This window comes from Bos mutus, chromosome 11 (assembly GCF_027580195.1).
Source record: "Bos mutus isolate GX-2022 chromosome 11, NWIPB_WYAK_1.1, whole genome shotgun sequence".
Classification (NCBI taxonomy): Eukaryota; Metazoa; Chordata; class Mammalia; order Artiodactyla; family Bovidae; genus Bos; species Bos mutus.
The window spans coordinates 77,189,549-77,208,022 of NC_091627.1; the positions used below are offsets into that span (position 1 = coordinate 77,189,549).

Consider the following 18,474-nt stretch of genomic DNA (forward strand, 5'->3'; position numbering starts at 1 on the left):
ATAGTCACTATGCTGTGCATTATATCTCCAGAACTTATTTATCTTAATAATAAAGTTTGTACTTTTGACCAATGTTTCTCCGTTTCCCCCATCTGTCAGCTCCTGGAACCACCATTTTACCCTCTGTTTCTGAGTACAGCCCTTTCATATTCCACATGTAAGTGTTATAAAATGGTATTCGTCTTCCTCTGTTTGGCTTATTCGACTTAGAATAATTCTCTCCAGGTTCATCCATGTTGTTGCAAATACTAGGATTTCTTATTTTTAACGGCTGAACAATATAATATATACATTAAGGGACTATATATCACATTGTCATTATCCATTCATCCATGGATGGACACCTAGTTTATTTCCATAGCTCGGTTGTTGTGAATAATGCTGCAGTGAATGTGCAACTGAAGATATCTCTTCCAAATATTGATTTTGTTTCCTCTGGATATATACCCAGAAGTGGGACTGCTGGATGATATGGTAGTTTTGTTTTTGATTTTTGAAGAATCTCCATACTGTTTTCCATAATGGCCATACCATTTTATGTTTCCACCAAAGTGCACAGTTCAGTTTGTTTTGTTTTTTGCACGTGGATCTCCAGTCTCCCAGATACCATTTATTGAAGAGACTATAGCTTCCTTATTGTGTATTCTTGGTGCCCTTGTCAAAGGTTAGTTGACCATTTCTGTCTGGATTTATTTCTGGGCTCTGTATTTTGTTCCATTCGTCTATGTGTCTGTTTTTTGCTAGTATCATACTGTTTTGATTACTGTAGCTCTGCAGTATAGTTTGAAATCAGAATGTGTGATGCCTTCAGCTTTGTTCTTCTTTCTCAAGTTTGCTTTGATTATCTGGGGCCCTTTATGGTTCTATATTGATTCTAGAGTTGTTTCTTCTATATCTTTGAAAAAATGCTGTTTTATGCTAGGGATTACACTGAATCTGTAGATGGCTTTGGATAATTTGGATATTTTAACAATATTAATTCTTTGAATCCATAACCATGGTATATCTTTCCATTTATTTGTGTCTTCAGCTTCTTTCATCAGTGTCTTATACTTTTCAGTGTACAGATCTTCCATCTACTTAGTCAGATTTATTCCTAACTATGTTATATTTTTGATGCTATTGTAAATGAGCTTGTTTTCTTAATTTTTTTTTAGCTTGTTCATTATTAGTGTATAAACTCAACTGATTTTTGTGTTGTTTTGTATGCTGCCGCTTTACTGATTTTGTCATTAGTTCAAACAGTTTTTTGGTGGAGTTCTTTGTTGTTTAGTTGTTAAGTTGTACCCCACTCTTTTGTGAACCCATGGGCTGTGGCTCACCAGTCTCCTCTGTCCACGTGATTTCCCAAGCAAGAATACTGGAGTGGGTTGCCATTTCCTTCTCCAACGGATCTTCCCAACCCAGGGATCAAACCTGCATGTCCTGTATTGGCAGGCAGATTCTTTACCACTAAGTCACCTGGGAAGCCCGGAGTTCTTTAGAGTATTTTATATGTAAGATTATGTCATCTGCAGACAGGGACAATTTTACTACTTCCTTTACAATTTGGATACCTTTTATTTCTTTTTCTTGCAGAACTATTTGCTAGGACTTCCAGTACTATGTTGAATAGGAATGGAGACATAGGCACCCCTATTCTGTTCCTGGACTTAGAGGAACAGCTTTTTAGCTTTTCACCACTGAGTATGTGATGTTAGCTATGCGTCATCCGTTTGGGTTAATCTCTCTCTATCCCCCAGATGTCCAGTCTTTAACTTTTAGTATTGGTTATAGTGTTTTATGTTAGAATTGTTTATGTATTATGAGAATATGGCCTGTATTTCCCACCACTCCTAGTAGTTCTTTACCAGCAGAGCATGCTCACTATTTTGTGGTCAATTGGATTTGTTGAATCAAGTATACTTAAAATGTGATTAATTGTATAGCATTTTTCTACATACCACTGCAGGTGTACTGTCATAAAATTCACCATGAAAAGTGAGTATCTGTTGAGTGTTTTGAAGCTCTACCTTTGAAAATATACCTTTTCCATTCTTAAAATAGAAAATAAATGATATAATGTTGGTATGGTCATAAAATAAATTATATGAATAATAGATAACAAAGTGAGTTTGAGACCTATGTTAATCTTTTATTGGTGTCCTTGTCTGTTCTGTGTAGTCAGTTAAGCTTTCACCAGGGCAATACGAGCTACTTCCTCCACCAGTTCCCAAGCAAGCTTCCAGGTAATTAAGTACTTATTAAGTTGCTTTTACTAATTTCACTCATGCCTTTCTATTTACATACTTAATAGCCAACACTAATGACTTTTAAACCTCATGTATGCCCATTATATTCAGATTAGCATTTTAAAATATTTAATAAGAATATGTTAAAGATCCTTACATTTAAAAATATGTTTGGAAAATCGTACCTTTTTTTTTAATATAGGAGCTTCGTATTTCGTTCTACGGTTCAAAGGTTTCCAACAGGCTGCTTCACTCCTGTAAGTATATTGATAGACCATAAACTCATGATGAATTTGATATTTAAAATAGGCAGTGATTCCTTTTGAGATGTCAAGATTAACATTTCACTCATCATAGTAGAAAGGCAATGAATGATTAATGTGTTGATTCAAGATATACTTAAAATATATCTGAAGATACAGCGGGGGTGGCAATGTAAGTAACACATTTGTAAAGTTATAGAAGAAAAGTAAAGGCTCTTTTACTTTATTTAGCTCTTGATTCACATGACCTTCTCATTGAGGTCATCCCTAGTCACTTGTTCAGAATTCCCTATCCCCCTTTCTTGGTTTATTTTTCTTCATAGTGCTCATCACCATCTGATACACTTCATCTAAAAATTTACTTACCATGTTTTCATCTGTCTCCCCACAGAACGTAAACTTCACAAAGGTGGGGATTTTTGTCTGTTCTTGTCTTGTATACTGAGCATCTAGGAAAATGGTTCACACAGAGTGCAGAGTATTTGTTGAATTAATCAATTATTAAAACCATTAGAGATATTCAGTAGATCACTGTATTATTAACAAGAAAGAAAAGTATACCTAGTTTCTTTCTTTTTTCAAAAATGTAAAAATGCTTTCCTGTTTCTAAAAATTTTCAAATACGCATACATGTGTTTGATAAAAATTAACTATTTTAGATAAGTAATCAGTAGGATGCCAAAAAATAAAAAGGGAAGAATGAGAAACTATGAAGCTATTTCAGGGTGTTTTGATGGACTATAGTTATTTATTTGTAATTAGAAACAGCAGTGCAAGGGGGGAGACATACAGTGAACATCTGAAAGAGGAGCTGAGATAACCAAACTGAGCTCAAAAACAGACTCCAGAATACATAAGATCTCTGTGTTTGATAAAGAAGGCATGACAAATCAGTAGGAAAGAGAGAGATTTTATGCTAGATGATTAATTAACTTGTAAATATTAGACTCTTCCTACCACATATAGTAAATTCCATACTGACTAAAGAATTAAATGCTTTTGAACTATAAAACTAGAAGAAAATATATTAGCATATATTTAATTTTGGGCTTCCAGGTGGTGCTAGTGGTAAAGAACCTGCTTGCCAATACAGAAGGCATAAGAGATGTGGGTTTGATCCCTGGGTCGGGAAGATCCTCCGGAGGAGGGCATGGCAACCCAGTCCAGTATTCTTGCCTGGAGAATCCCATGAACAGAAGAGCCTGGTGGGCTCCAGTCCACAGGGTTGCAAAGAGTTGGACACAACTAAAATGACTTAACATACACACACACACACACACATTTAATTTTAGGATAAGGCAGATTTTCTGAGACAACAGAAATGAGTGGATTGCAAAGGAAAAGAAGCCTTAGGTTTGATTACATAACATTTTGAATTTTTTGTACACCAGGAAACAAACTATAAACAAAGTTAGTAGGCAAACGCAAATTAGGAAAAATATTTTCAACATACATGGCAGATAAATAGTTAATGGCTTATCTTAAATTCTGTTAATAATTTATAGGAAATAGAAAAGTAAAACAGATAAAGACAGTGAATAGACCATTTGTAAATAAGAAATTCAGATATCCAGTAAAGGTGAAAAAATTTTGGTCTCACCAATACTTAAGTGTGGGAAACTGAAAAGCTGACTGAGGGGCTTCCCTGGTGGTCTAGTGGTTAAAGAATCTTTTTAAATTGAAGTATAGCTGATTTACAGGCTTCCCTGGTAGCTCAGCTGGTACAGAATCTGCCTGCAATGCAGGAGACCCCAGTTCGATCCCTGGGTTGGGGAAGATCCCCTGGAGAAGGGAATGGGTACCCACTCCAGTATTCTGGCCTGGAGAATTCCATGGACAAGGAACCTGGCAGGCTACAGTCCATGGAGTTGCTAAGAATGAACTTTCACTTCATTTGATTTAATATTAAACACTTCATTTGATTTAATATTTAACACATTTAATATTGTGTTTCAGGTGTAAACAAAGTGATTCCATTTTATATATGTATTGTTTCAGATTATTTTCCATTATGGGTTATTATAAGATATTGAATATAGTCCCTGGCTATACAGTAAATCCTGTTGCTTATATGTTTTATGTGTAGTATTAGTAGTTTATATCTATTAATCACGTATGTCTTAATTTACCCTCCCTCTCTCCCCTTTTGATAACTGTCTGTTTGTTTTCTGTGTTTTTGTTTTGTATATAGATTCACTTGTATTATTTTTTTGATTCTACATGTAAGAATCTAGATACATATCATATGTGTTTGTCTTTCTCTTTCTAACTTACTTCAATTAGTGATAATCTCTGGGTCCATCCTTGTTGCTGCAAATGGCAGTATTTCATTTTTTATGACTAAATAACACTCTGTTGTATATCTACCACATCTGCTTTATCCAGTTTCTGTTGATGGGCACTTGAGTTGTTTCCATGTTTGGCTGTTGTCAATACTGCTGCTATGAAAACTGGGGGGTGTGTATCCTTTCAAATTAGTTTTCATCTTTTCCAGGTAAATGCCAAGGAATAGGGTTGCTAGATCATATGGTAACACTATTTTAGGGTTTTTTTCCTTTAAATAAGATGTGACTTTATTGCTAAATAGGTGCTCAGTGATTATCTAGAGAGTACTAAAGAATGAGATATAATGAATTTGCAAATTGTTATCAAAGACTCAATGACATTAGAGTCATTGTCCCATGTTTTCCCATGAGTTTATTTAAATATTGAAAATGCCTTTTTCAAAATATATATCCTAAAAATTTGCTGATTTACTATTTGCCAAGCATTCTGCTAGGCATTTTTTAAAAAATGTATCTATTTTTAATTGGAGGATAGTTGCTCTGCCATATTGTGTGGGTTTATGCCATACATCAGCATGAATCAGCCATAGGTCTTGTGTATGTCCCCTCCCTCTTGAGCCTTCCTCGAATCTCCCACGCTGTTCCGCCCCTCTAGGTGATCACAGAGCACTGGGTTGGGCTCCCTGCCTCGGGCGGTAACTCCCCACTGGCCATCTGTTCGCATGCGGTGATGTGTGCATCTCAGTGCTGCTCTCTCCATCGTCCCCCGTCTCCTTCCCCTGCTGTGCCCACGAGTCTGTTCTCTGTGTCTGCGTCTCCATTGCTGCCCTGCAGATGCGTTCAGCAGTACCATCTTTCTGGATTCCATATGTATGTGTTGATATACGATGTTTGTTTTTCTCTTTCTGACTGACTTCACTCTGTATAATAGCCTCTAGGTTCATCTCCCTTGTTAGAACTGACTCAAATGTGTTCCTTTTTATGGCTGAGTAATTGTGTATATGTACCACAGCTTCTTTATCCATTCATCTGTCAATGGACATCTAGGTTGCTTCCATGTCCTGGTTATTGTAAATAGTGCTGCGATGAGCATTGGCACACATATGTCTTTTTCAATTATGCTTTCTTGAGGGTATATGCCCCGTAGTGGGCTTGTTGGGTCATACGGTAGCTGTATTCCTAGTTTTTTAAGGACTCTCCATACTATGCTCCATAGTGGCTGTATCAATTTATTTTCCCACCAACAATGCAAGAGTGTTTCCTTTTCTCCATATTCTCTCCAGTATTAATTTATAGATTTAATTTATAGATTATTAATTTTTTATTTATAGATTTATACACTTTTTAATTTGTAGATTTAATTTATAGATTTTCTGATGATGGCCGTTCTGACTGGTGTGAGGTGATACCTCATTATAGTTTCGATTTACATTTCTCTAATAATGAGGTGGTTGGATGGCATCACCACGTCATCCATATGATGTTCGATGACATCATGTCAATGGACTTGAGTTTGAGCAAGCTTCAGGAGTTGGTGATGGACAGGGAAGCCTAGCGTGCTGCAGTCTATGGGGTCGCAAAGAGTCGGACACGATTGAGCAACTGACCTGAGTAATGAGTGATGTTGAACATCTTTTCATGTGTTTATTCGACATCTGTGTGTCTTCTGTGGAGTATTTTTAGTTTTTGAAGGAACCTCCATACTGTTCTCCATAGTGCCTGTACCAGTTTACATTCCCCCCAGCACTGTAGGAGGCTTCTCTTTTCTCCACACCCTCTCTAGCATTTATTATTTGTAGACTTTTTGGAGATGGTCTTTCTGACCAGTGTGAGGTGATACCTTGTTGTGCTTTTGATTTGGATTTCTCTAATAGAGATGCTGAGCATCTTTTCGTGTGCCTCTTGGCTGTCTGTATGTCTGGAAGTTCTCTCAATTCCTGTTTTCAGTAAAGGTCCCTGTCTTCCCATCACCTGGGATCCTGGATCCAGGTCTATGGCTCAATCTCTTTAGAAATGAAACCTTTCATCTCCTACAGGGATGAGGAAAGGGCAGCTACCTGACTGCTAAAAGTAGATACCTAGGGACCTAGAGAAAAGAGCTCACTCAACCCTCCTGCACTTCACTGATGCCTAAGGCCTGAAATTCCTGAGCTTTTCTTGGATTCCTTGGGCCTCACCCTCACCTCCACCTCGCTGATGCCTAAGGCCTGAAATTCCTGAGCTTTTCTTGGATTCTGTGGAGGAAAACAGCCCACTTTTCATCAGCAGGCCCTCTCCATGCACCAGGCTTCAGCGTTCTCCACCCTGCCACGTCAAGGACCATTCCTCCAAACTGCTTCACATTCTCTCAAAATACATGATCTCTGTTGGGTGTTATCTCTTCTCTTGATTATATGTGTGTGTATATATGTGTGTATAGAGGTGTGTGTGTCTGGGTGGAAGAGATAGTTATGCCTTTTTATTTGACAAGGGAGGAGTGATAATAAATGCATGTGTAAATAAATGCATTGGCTTTGGTAGTAAGCGGTCAAGACAGTTCCCCTACCCTCACACACTGGGTGATATTATATTTCCTTTGAAATGCATGCTTTCAATGAATGCCATGAGTTGAATAATGATTTGTTTACTATTCAGTTCAGTTCAGTTACTCAGTCGTGTCCGACTCTTTGTGACCCCATGAATTGCAGCACGCCAGGCCTCCCTGTCCATCACCAACTCCCAGAGTTCACTCAAACTCACGTCCATCGAGTTGGTGATCGACATCAAGTCCTCCTGCCCCCAATCCCTCCCACCATCAGAGTCTTTTCCAATGAGTCAACTCTTTGCATGAGGTGGCCAAAGTACTGGAGTTTCAGCTTCAGCATCATTCCTTCCAAAGAACACCCATGGCTGATCTCCTTCAGAATGGACTGGTTGGATCTCCTTGCAGTCCAAGGGACTCTCAAGAGTCTTCTCCAACACCACAGTTCAAAAGCATCAATTCTTCGGTGCTCAGCTTTCTTCACAGTCCAACTCTCACATCCGTACGTGACCACAGGAAAAACCATAGCCTTGACTACTAGACGGACCTTTGTTGGCAAAGTAATGTCTCTGCTTTTCAATATGCTATCTAGGTTGGTCATAACTTTTCTTCCAAAATTAGATGGGTTTTAGTCCAAGTTAGGCATCCTGAAGGGTAAGCAGCCTGGTATGTGAAATAGCACAAAGCTGTTGATTCTGACAGCTTTTGCCTTTGTTCTCATTGCTTTTTATGGAAGAGAAGGTTTTTAGAGATCCTTATTCTGCCATTTTCATTGATGTCACCTCATCCATACCATTTTATAAATAAAAGTGATTCACAGCTTGGAACATCCTGTCTTTCACCAAAGTGAAAAGAATACTTTCATGGAAAAGGTTCCAAGATATAGAATTAGCCCAGGGCCGTGATTCATGTCTGTCCTAAACATGCATTCCCAGAGCAGACTTGTGGGTTTAGTTTAGATCCCCAAACTTGTAAACGGCAGAGAGCAAACTGCTTTGATCCCAGTGGTGGGAGATTGTGGCACTCGGTGTGAGAAAATGATGCTTGCTAGGAGAATATCATCCCAGACGTTCTGGAAATCAATGCCTTGATCCTTAGTATTACATTAATTTACATCTCTACCAGCAGTTAAAAGAGTGTCCATTTCAGGAAATCTGTATATATCTTGTTTAGCATTGTTAATTTGATAGTAAAAGAATGACATCTCATTATTTTAATTTAATCCATAGGATCAGAGGCTACACGTGCTAATTATTTGTTAGCTAGTTTCTTGTGGCTTTTCTTGCACGCTTTCTGGTCACATTCTTCACCTAGTTATCTACTGGATGGAGTCATAACATTTTTTTTTAAGGTTTTTTTGGTGTGGACCATTTTTGAAGTCTTTATTGAATTTGTTACAATATTGCTTCTGTTTTATGTCTCCTTTTTTGGCATGTGGGATCCATGACCCGGGATCGCACCCCTTGCACCAGAAGGCAGAATCTTTAAAAAAAAATTTCTTTCTTTCTTTTTGGCTGTGCTGGGTCTTCATTGCTGTAGGTGGGCTTTCTCTAGTTGCGGGGAAGGAGCTGCTCTGTAGCTGTGGTATGTGAGCTTCTCATCGCTGTGGCTTCTCTTGTTGCAGTATGTAGGCTCTAGAGTGCGGCTCAGTAGTTGTGTGAAAGGGATTAGTGCCTTGTGGCACGTGGAATCTTCCTGGACCAGGGATCGAACCTGTGTCTCCTGAATTGGCAGGCAGATTCCTAATCACTGGACCACCAGGGAAGTTCCTAACGTTCTTTTTTTGTTGCTTTGTGTATACTCTACAGTGAGGAAATAGTAATGCTTGCATTTGCTGAAGTTTTTCAGGAATTTTGGCTTTTACTTTTGTGTTTTCATATTTACACAAGTTTAAAATGTAAAATGTTTATATCGTCAGATCAGAGTTTGTAATTACCTTCTGGAGTGTAAAGTTCCATGAAAGAAGGGGCTGTCTTATTCACTGATGCCCCCAGCCCCTAGTACAGTGCTTCAAAAATGTGCTGAATGAACGAATGAAATCTTTGTATCCTTTCCTTTTCCATTTCTCCCTTAAATATTTAAAAAAATTCCCTCCAGAAATATAATGTCACTTGTAATTCTCTTCAGTTTTGGGGGGCATTAAAAAAAAAAAACAAAACAAATGTATCACTCTTTTAAAATGTGTTATGTGTAAGATCACAGTGTCACTTGAGCGTTCTTGACTTAGGACAGGTTGCCTCACCATTGGTATACATGAAACCTACAGTCACCAGAAATCTGACCTGCAGATCAGGTGCAAGACAGCATGACGACATTCAGACATTCACTGAGTCACTTTAAACCCTTTAGAGAATAAGGCAAATTATAAAAGATGGATACTTACAAGTTTATCTCCTCCTTTCCTTCCGTTATCTGTGAAAACTAGCTCATTGAAATGTGTTAGTCATTTATACCTAGAATCCCCAGGGGCAGCCTATCAAAAGAATGAAGAAACATGTGAAAATGTGGCAGATCACTACTCCATTTTTTAGTTGTAAAAAGTACAGTTACTTTGAATTTTAAAATACTCTAGGATCTTATGTGCCTGAAAGTTCCTCCATGTGGACAAGCCATTATCACTTGTTAAAACACACAGCCTTTTTGTTTAGGTCAGGAATTCCGTAGATGAATTTACACGTTGTCCCTAAGGTGTCAGTGCCTCTCAGGAGAGGCGGTTGCCAAGGGATTTGTCTTGTTGGAAGATGGTTTCTAATCTTTAGATTACCAATATAAGGTTGTATACTTACTGGATACTTCAGTTATTGATGAAATAATAATAATAATTGATTATGGCTGGGGTGGATACATGCATGCTCAGTCATGTCTGACTCTTTGCCACCTGGATCAGTAGAATTGTTTTGTGTGTAGGAAGGACCGAAGGGAGTGTTTGTGTGAACGTTTTGCAATAGACACCAGAAGATATGTTCTACCAAAAGTAAAAAGGGCCCTTTTGTACTCACAGAAAAAATTGTATTTGGAAACTTGTACCAGTCACCATTTCCTTTTAGCACCGTGATAATAATGACCAAGTCCTGCAGATCCTGAGATCCAATGCAAACACACAGTTCCCTCATAGCAAGTTTTTTTTTTTTTTTTGCATGGCAGGCACGTGAGATCTTTATTTCCCCAACCAGTGATTGAATCTGCACCCCTTGCATTGGAAGCATGAAGTCTGAACCATTGGCCTACCAGGGAAGTCCCTAGGATTTTTTCCAAGAGTAGAAAACAAACTGCAACAAATCATAGTCATTCTTATCCAAGCAAAGCAGACAAAGTAAAACTTGCCATTTGCAGTTTCTCCTCCTCTCATCCTTCCCTTTAATTCTTGACCTGCAGAAAAATTGCATGAATTTTGTTTCCTCCTGAATGCATTTCACAATTTGGGCATTTAGGATAGCAGATATCCTGCACAACTTCTTTGGACATATAGGAAATACTGATGACTTTAAGGTGAGGAGGAGTAAGGAAGATTTTGTTTTTCTGTTTTCCCCAGTATCTATGAACCATAGCGTCAGTGCTTTTCTAGTCTCTCGCTGGTGGAAGTATACAGAATACAACCCCTTGCAAAGCCACCAAAGTATTGAGCCACCAAAACTGTTTATATCTTTCAGCCAATTAATTTCGTTGTTTGAAAACTCTCCTAAAGTAATAATTTATTTATAATAATATTCATCTATGCAAAGAATATCATCAAGGGATTGTTTATAATAGCAAGATGATGAGATAGCCACAATTTCATATCTAGGAGAAGGAAATAATTTTAAAAGAATATTACCATATCTACACAGAGGAATATTTTACAGCCATTAAAATAATTACTGTTAAAATTATGAAATAGCACCAGAAATGTTTATGAACTAACTTAGCAATCCCCAGCCTTCTTGGCACCAGGGACTGGTTTCATGGAAGGCGATTTTTCCAAGGAACAGGCGGGGAGCAGGGGAGATCCCTGATCTCTTGCATAGTGAAAAAATGCAGGTTACAGTTTGGTATATCTATCATGATGAAAGTCATGTAAGAAAAATTATGTTATTAAAAACATGAAATGCAGCAAAATGCTTTTAGTGGCTATGCTGAGATGTTGTGAGGTGGGTGTAAGATGTTGTAAGGGTGGGTGTTTGCTTCCTTTCTCTCTTTTGCATTGCTATTATAATCTTTCAAAATACAATTTTTAAAAGTCAGAAGAATAGTTTGAAGAAAGGAGCCATGGAAATGGTCAACATAATATATTTTGTTACTTTAATAAAGATAATGCCATTACTACTACTTAATCAGGACTCAGTCATTCATATGATTTGGGACTTCCAACAGTGATTTGCTGAGCAGATTCTTTTCAATTATTTCTCACAGTTGCATATAAAATGAAAAATGAGAGGGATATGCATCTTTCCTGGCAGTAGAAATAAAATCTTACAATGTCAAATGAAAAAAAATGGGTTTCTTTTATTTGATGTCAGAAGTATTTCAAGATGTTTCTGTATTTCTTAAAACCTGACAAGCCTGTAAAGAATAGGAAAAGATCAGATAAACAGGAAAGAGTTTGTCCAGACACAAATGAGCATTATGTGATTTATCTGTTTTAGTCACATTTGACAGAAGTTTGAAAAGGGGAGAGCAGATTCGTGGCATACTCTCTGCATTAAAACTAACATTATGGGGACTTCCCTGGTGGTCCATTGGTTAGCACTTCGCTCCAATACAGGGGCTGGGGGTTCGATCCCTTGTTGGGGAGCTAAAGTCCCACATGCTTCACAGCCAAAAACCTAGAACATAAAACAGAAACAATACTGTAACAGACTCAATAAAGACTTTAAAAATGGTCCACATCAAGAAATATTAAAGAAAAAATACTAGCATTATGAAAGAATGCTGAACCATTTCGGTTATTTCTGCAATTAAGGAATTAGTTCGATTAAAAACTCAGCTTAAAATCCCGTGAGGAGCAGAAAAATAATTAGTAAACATGGTCACATTGAAAAAAAGCCAAATAGATGTCTGTTTGAATGGAATCTGAAAGTTAAGATGATTAAAACAGTTCCCATTGTCAGTCTTCTCAAAGAGTTCACTTGTAGGTAACATTTTTGGAAAAATCAGTTCAGTTCAGTTCAGTCGCTCAGTCGTATCCGATTCTTTGCGACCTCATGGACCGCAGCATGCCAGGCCACCCTGTCCATCACCAACTCCCAGAGTTTACTCAAACTCATGTCCATTGAGTTGGTGATGCCATCCAGCCATCTCATCCTCTGTCTTCCCCTCTTCTCCTGGCTTCAATCTTTCCCAGCATCAGGGTCTTTTCAAATGAATCAGCTCTTCACATCAGGTGGCCAAAGTATTGGCCTTCCAATGAACACTCAGGATTGATCTCCTTTAGGATGGAGATCTCCTTTAGGTTGGATCTCCTTGCAGTCCAAGGGACTCTCAAGAGTCTTCTCCAATACCACAGTTCAAAAGCATCGATTCTTTAGCGCTCAGATTTCTTTATGGTCCAACTCTCACATCCATACACAGCTACTGGAAAAACCATAACTTTGACTACACAGACCTTTGTTGGCAGAGTAATGTCTCTGCTTTTTAATATGCTGTCTAGATTGGTCATAACTTTCCTTCCAAGGAGCAAGCGTCTTTTAATTTCATGGCTGCAGTCACCATCTGCAGTGATTTTGGAGCCCCCCAAAATAAAGTCAGCCACTGTTTCCACTGTTTCCACATTTACTTGCCATGAAGTGATGGGACCAGATGCCATGATCGTAGTTTTCTGAATGTTGAGTTTTAATCCAACTTTTTCATTCTCCTCTTTCACTTTCATCAAGAGGTTCTTTAGTTCTTCACTTTCTGCCATAAGCGTGGTGTCATCTGCATATCTGAGATTACTGATATTTCTCCTGGCAATCTTGATCCCAGCTTGTGCTTCATCCAGCCCAACGTTTCTCATGATCTACTCTGCATATAAGTTAAATAAAGTGAAAATGAAGTCTCTCAGTTGTGTCTGACTCTTTGCGACTCCATGGACTGTAGCTCACCAGGCTCCTCCATCCATGGAATTTACTAGGCAAGAGTACTGGAGTGGGTTGACATTTCCTTCTTCAGGGGATCAGCAGGGTGACAATATACAGCCTTGACGTACTCCTTTTCCTATTTGGAACCAGTCTGTGTTCCATGTCCAGTTCTAACTGTTGCTTTCTGACCTGCATACAGAAAAATATAACTTTTCAAATATAACTACAGATGTACTAGGGTTTTTTAAGAAGTATGGAGTTCAGAGATACCATCAACTCTTCAAACTTACTTTTATTTGTTTATTTGACTGTGCTGGGTCTTAGTTGCAGTCCATGAGATCAGGGTTTGAACCTGGGCCCCCTACATTGGGAGTATAGAGTCCTAGCCACTGGACCACCAGGGAAGCCCCAGTACTGTCAATTTTTAATTTCACAAATGTAGATAACTTTTGGCCCCTGCCGAGTTTAGTTCTACCCTATCCACCAGCATACTTGTCTCCTTTCTCCTCTGAACCTTTAGACGTATTCTTACAGAATTCTAGAGTTTCCTGAGTGTACACCCTGCCACATGCCTCCTCCTGAATTCCCACAGAGGCACGCCCAGCTCCTCTCTGTGCCCTCCTCCACCCAGGGCTCTCCCCTCCTTGCTGGGGCACCTCTTTTCTCCTGGGCAGTGTGGTCCAGTTATCACACCATCCACCCCACCAAATTTGGATGAGATCCTTTTTACCACCATGTCTAGTAATTTCAGTTTGTGTTGTGTATTTCTTATGTTTTGCATGTGTATATATATATAGACATTGGGGGCTATACATTTTACTTTATCTCTGACTTTTTCTCTTTTCAAGTATGATTCATTGAAAATTGTTTGTGTCTAGGATCAATAGAGACAGACTATGTGCTCTTTCTAGGTTCCCTTTAGCTTTATGATTTTAAAAGGAAAATAGCTTAAAACTCTTGAGAGTCCCTTGGACTGCAAGGAGATCCAACCAGTCCATTCTAAAGGAGATCAGCCCTGGGATTTCTTTGGAAGGAATGATGCTAAAGCTGAAACTCCAGTACTTTGGCCACCTCATGTGAAGAGCTGACTCATTGGAAAAGACTGTGATGCTGGGAGGATTGGGGGCAGGAGGAGAAAGGGACGACAGAGGATGAGATGGCTTGATGGTATCACCGACACAATGGACGTGAGTTTGAGTGAACTCTGGGAGTTTGGTGATGGACAGGGAGGCCTGGCGTGCTGCGATTCATGGTGTCGCAAAGTCGGACATGACTGAGCGACTGGACTGAAGTACTGACACCTCCCAGCACCAAGAGGCATTGGATTAGGGTCCATTGTAATGACCATATCTTAACGTAGTGTATCTGGTTGTTGTTGTTCAGTCACTAAATTGTGTCTGACTCTGCACCCCGTGGACTACAGCACACCAGGCTTCCCTGTCCTTCACTGCCTCCCCGAGTTTGTTCAAACTCATGTCCATTGTGTCGGTGATGCGTCCCACCACTTCATCCTCTGTTGCTCCCTTCTCCTGCCTTCACTCTGTCCCAGCATCAGGGTCTTTTCCAGTGAGTGGGCTCTTTGAATCAGGTGGCCCAAGTATTGGAGCTTCAGCTTTAGCATCAGTCCCTCCCAGTGAATATTCAGGATTGATTTCCTTTAGGATTGACTGGTTTGATCTCCTTGCTGCCCAAGGGACTCTTCAAGAGTCTTCAGCACCCCAGTTCAAAAGCATCAATTCTTCTGCACTCACCTTATTTATGGTCCAACTCTCACATCTGTACCCGACTACTGGAAAAACTGTAGCTTTGACTATATGGGCCTTTGTCAGCAGAGTGATGTCTCTGCTTTTTAATAAGCTGAATAGGTTTGTCATCGCTTTCCTTCTAAGGAGCAAGCATCTTGTAATTTTGTGGCTACAGTCAGGAGTGACCCCATTTCCAGACGAGGTCACACTGTGAGATACTGTGGACTCCAAATCCGCAGGTCTTAAGAATTTTGAGGGAACGTCATTCAGCATAATGAAACACACCTAAAACTCAGAGGATTTATAGATTTTTGGAGAACTTAATTCAGTATACATCTTGGGATAACTTCATCTACCCTCACACAGTCTTTCAGAGGTACCTGGCACCTTTCAGTTCCTGAGCAGTGTTGTATACATAAGCCAGTCCCATCCTCTCAGCCCTGGAGGGTTGGAGGTAGTGGTGGGAAGGCTTTAGCAGATGCCTACAATGGTACTGAGCATTATGGTGCATGGAATGGGAACCAAATAAGAAGTTCAAGATCGAGGCCATAGCATGTCTTCATACCATATGTCTTCTCCCTGTCCTCTTTGTTTTGAACCCACCTCACCCCCCCACCCCCCTCTACCACCCCCACCCCCACCCCGCTGTTCAACTGAGTCCATTTCTCTTCACATTCAGAGCCATCCTGGACCAAGCCCTCTTCTCTCCTTTCAGCTCTTCCCACTCTGCCCACCGTCCTCAGATGGGGCAGAAACAGGAACTCTGTTGAAGCTGCTTCCCACCCATTGCAGTACCCTGGCCTGATCATTACTTCTCACTTAGAACAGGATTCCTGTGGCTTCTGGAATTAGAACTTGGGCCTACATCAACTTCCTTAATATTCCCCACTTAAGAGGTCCCATGTGACACATGGGGGGCAAATAGCATTCAGTAATTTCTTTCTGTCCCGAGTCTTAGGCCCTTTGATTCAGATGACCACGCACATGCAGGAAGGCCGCTGGATGGTATGGGCACATATCAGGGCTTCACGAGGCCTGGCACCTGGACTCTTAAGCAGCTCATGACTTAGAAGCTTAGAAGTGAAAGCCACATGAGGCTTCTGGGGAAAGGGTAGTGTTCACAGCGTTTCTTAGCCATCCCACAGATTGGATGTCAAAGACATGGAGTCAGTGGTGACACCCTCAGCAGCATCTTTTGCCCCAGCTGCCACTCCAGCTTGAGAACTTGCATTTATTATGGCCGAACCAAGGGGACTCTGTGCAAACCATTCCTGTCCAGACTCCCCTGACTTTCTATCCTGTGTGCTTATGGTGGCTCAGACTTCTCTAGTGAAGAAGCCTTGCCCTGACAGCAGTCTCTGTCCCACAGATGCATCAGGTTGAAGACATTGCTGTTTCATCTCTTTGCCATGAGTTGTAGAATGATGAGACACATCCCTTGATTATCAGACTTATGCTTGGCTGATAATAACAGACTTCATTCGTGGTGGATAATTGAGAATGGCACCCCTAATTGTGCTGCTGTGCCACAGAAGGAAAACAGGGTTTTGAAAGCCTTGCTCTTAAATCCTGCAGAGGGGCCACATTTGGGTGCTTATTCAGCCAAATCCATTGGGCTAACCTGCGGCTCAGTCTCATGTGTTACAGGATCTTACTGGATACATTTCTGTTCTAATCTTTATGCTCATTTTATCTTTTTTCCCTACCCCCTTTTTCACTTACTCAATTCCCATATTCATTTATCTATGCATCAAGTATAACTTTTTTTCTTATTTCGAGAACACTCAAGTCCATCATAGAAAAATTAGAAGCAGCCAATAAGAAAAAAAAAAAAAGAAAATTCTTTTTACTCAACATGTCACCACCTGGAGAAAACTGCTGTCGGTGAATATTCCATTCCCAGTTTTTTAATGCACATTTTTAAAAGCTTGTATTGTTCACTTAATGATATTTGGGAGTAGACTTTATGTCCATAGAAATTCATCAGCTTGTATGACTGGATGGAAGAATCACAATTTATTTAACCAGGCACACGTCATTGGTCATTTCTTTCATTTCTGATTTTTCAACTCTTAGAAACAGTGTTGTAGGGAATGTCTTTGTAACCAAATATTTGTACACATCCTCAATTGTTTTCTTAGGAAAAATTCCTAAAAATGGAATCGCTGGGTCAAAATAACAAATGTATATTGTCTTTGACTTTGTATTGTGAAAACTTTAAATATATATACCATATAGACAGAACTCGGAGAAGGCAATGGCACCCCACTCCAGTACTCTTGCCTGGAAAATCCCATGGACGGAGGAGCCTGGTAGGCTGCAGTCCATGGGGTCGCTGAGAGTCAGACATGACTGAGCGACTTCACTTTCACTTTTCACTTTCATGCATTGGAGAAGGAAATGGCAACCCACTCCAGTGTTCTTGCCTTGAGAATCCCAGGGACGGGGGAGCCTGGTAGGCTGCCGTCCATGGGGTCACACAGAGTCGGACACGACTAAAGTGACGCAGCAGCAGCAGCATAGACAGAACTCGCATGTACTCACCCATTCAAAAATGACCAGCTCTTGGCCAGTCTACACCCCCACCTACTTCCCCTAGTTCCTGCGTTATTCAGAGACAGATCTAAAACATCATGCCAGAAAGATTTTTTTTTCTGTCGAATAGCACTGGTATTTGAAAATGGGAGAGGAAATGAATTGCTAGAAAGGAAGAAAAGGTTAACAGTTTGTCTACATTATCTACTGTGGTGTTTGGGCTGTATTCATTTTCCTGCCATATCTGGGCTCAGAACTCATTGTTTGTCTTCTGGATTCCTGAAACAATCAGGAGTAACCAGACTCCTTTTTTCTTTCTCCCCCTTTGGATAGGTATATGTGTTTTTAAGCTGTTTCAAGCTTGCCAAATTATGCTTCAGAAAGGCTAATCAAATTAACAGTTCTGCCAGAGTCATGTAGGAGTATCCACACTGTGGATAAAGTTTTAGTTCCTTGGGAATCAACTGGAGGTTAGGATTTGGGGCTTTCACTGTGGTGGCGCAGGTTCAATCCCTAATCTGGGGACCAAGATCCTGCAAGCCAAGCTGTGCGTGCCCTGGGCTCCACCCACCCCCATACCCCTACCCCCGCAAAAGGTTTTGGCTTCCCCGTCCCTTCTTCCTTTTTTCCTTCCTTTATCTCTTTCTTTCTTTCCTGACCCCAACAAAAGTATATCTCATTGTTCTTTTAATTAGAACTTCAGTTCAGTTCAGTTGCTCAGTCGTGTCCGACTCTGCAACCCCATGAACTGCAGCACGCCAGGCCTCCTTGTCCATCACCAACTCCCGGAGTCCACCCAAACCCATGTCCATCGAGTCAATGATGCCATCAACCATCTCATCCTCTGTCGTCCCCTTCT

General features: G+C 40.1%; 1 protein-coding gene across 6 annotated transcripts in view; it reads left to right on the top strand.

Moving 5' to 3' along the window:
• STPG4 (sperm-tail PG-rich repeat containing 4) overlaps nt 1-18,474 on the top strand; it is a 35,932-nt gene that overhangs the window by 13,770 nt on the left and 3,688 nt on the right. For 3 of the 6 annotated variants that reach the window (XM_005895631.2, XM_070379622.1, XM_070379623.1), the window contains exons 4-5: nt 2,164-2,228; nt 2,434-2,488. The exons of 1 other annotated variant lie outside the window; for it this stretch is intronic. In XM_005895631.2, the coding sequence (XP_005895693.2) occupies nt 2,164-2,228; nt 2,434-2,488 (120 nt within the window). The remainder of the gene's footprint in view (nt 1-2,163; nt 2,229-2,433; nt 2,489-18,474) is intronic. 2 more of the 6 variants (XR_011466087.1, XM_070379625.1) reach the window with 1 other exon arrangement.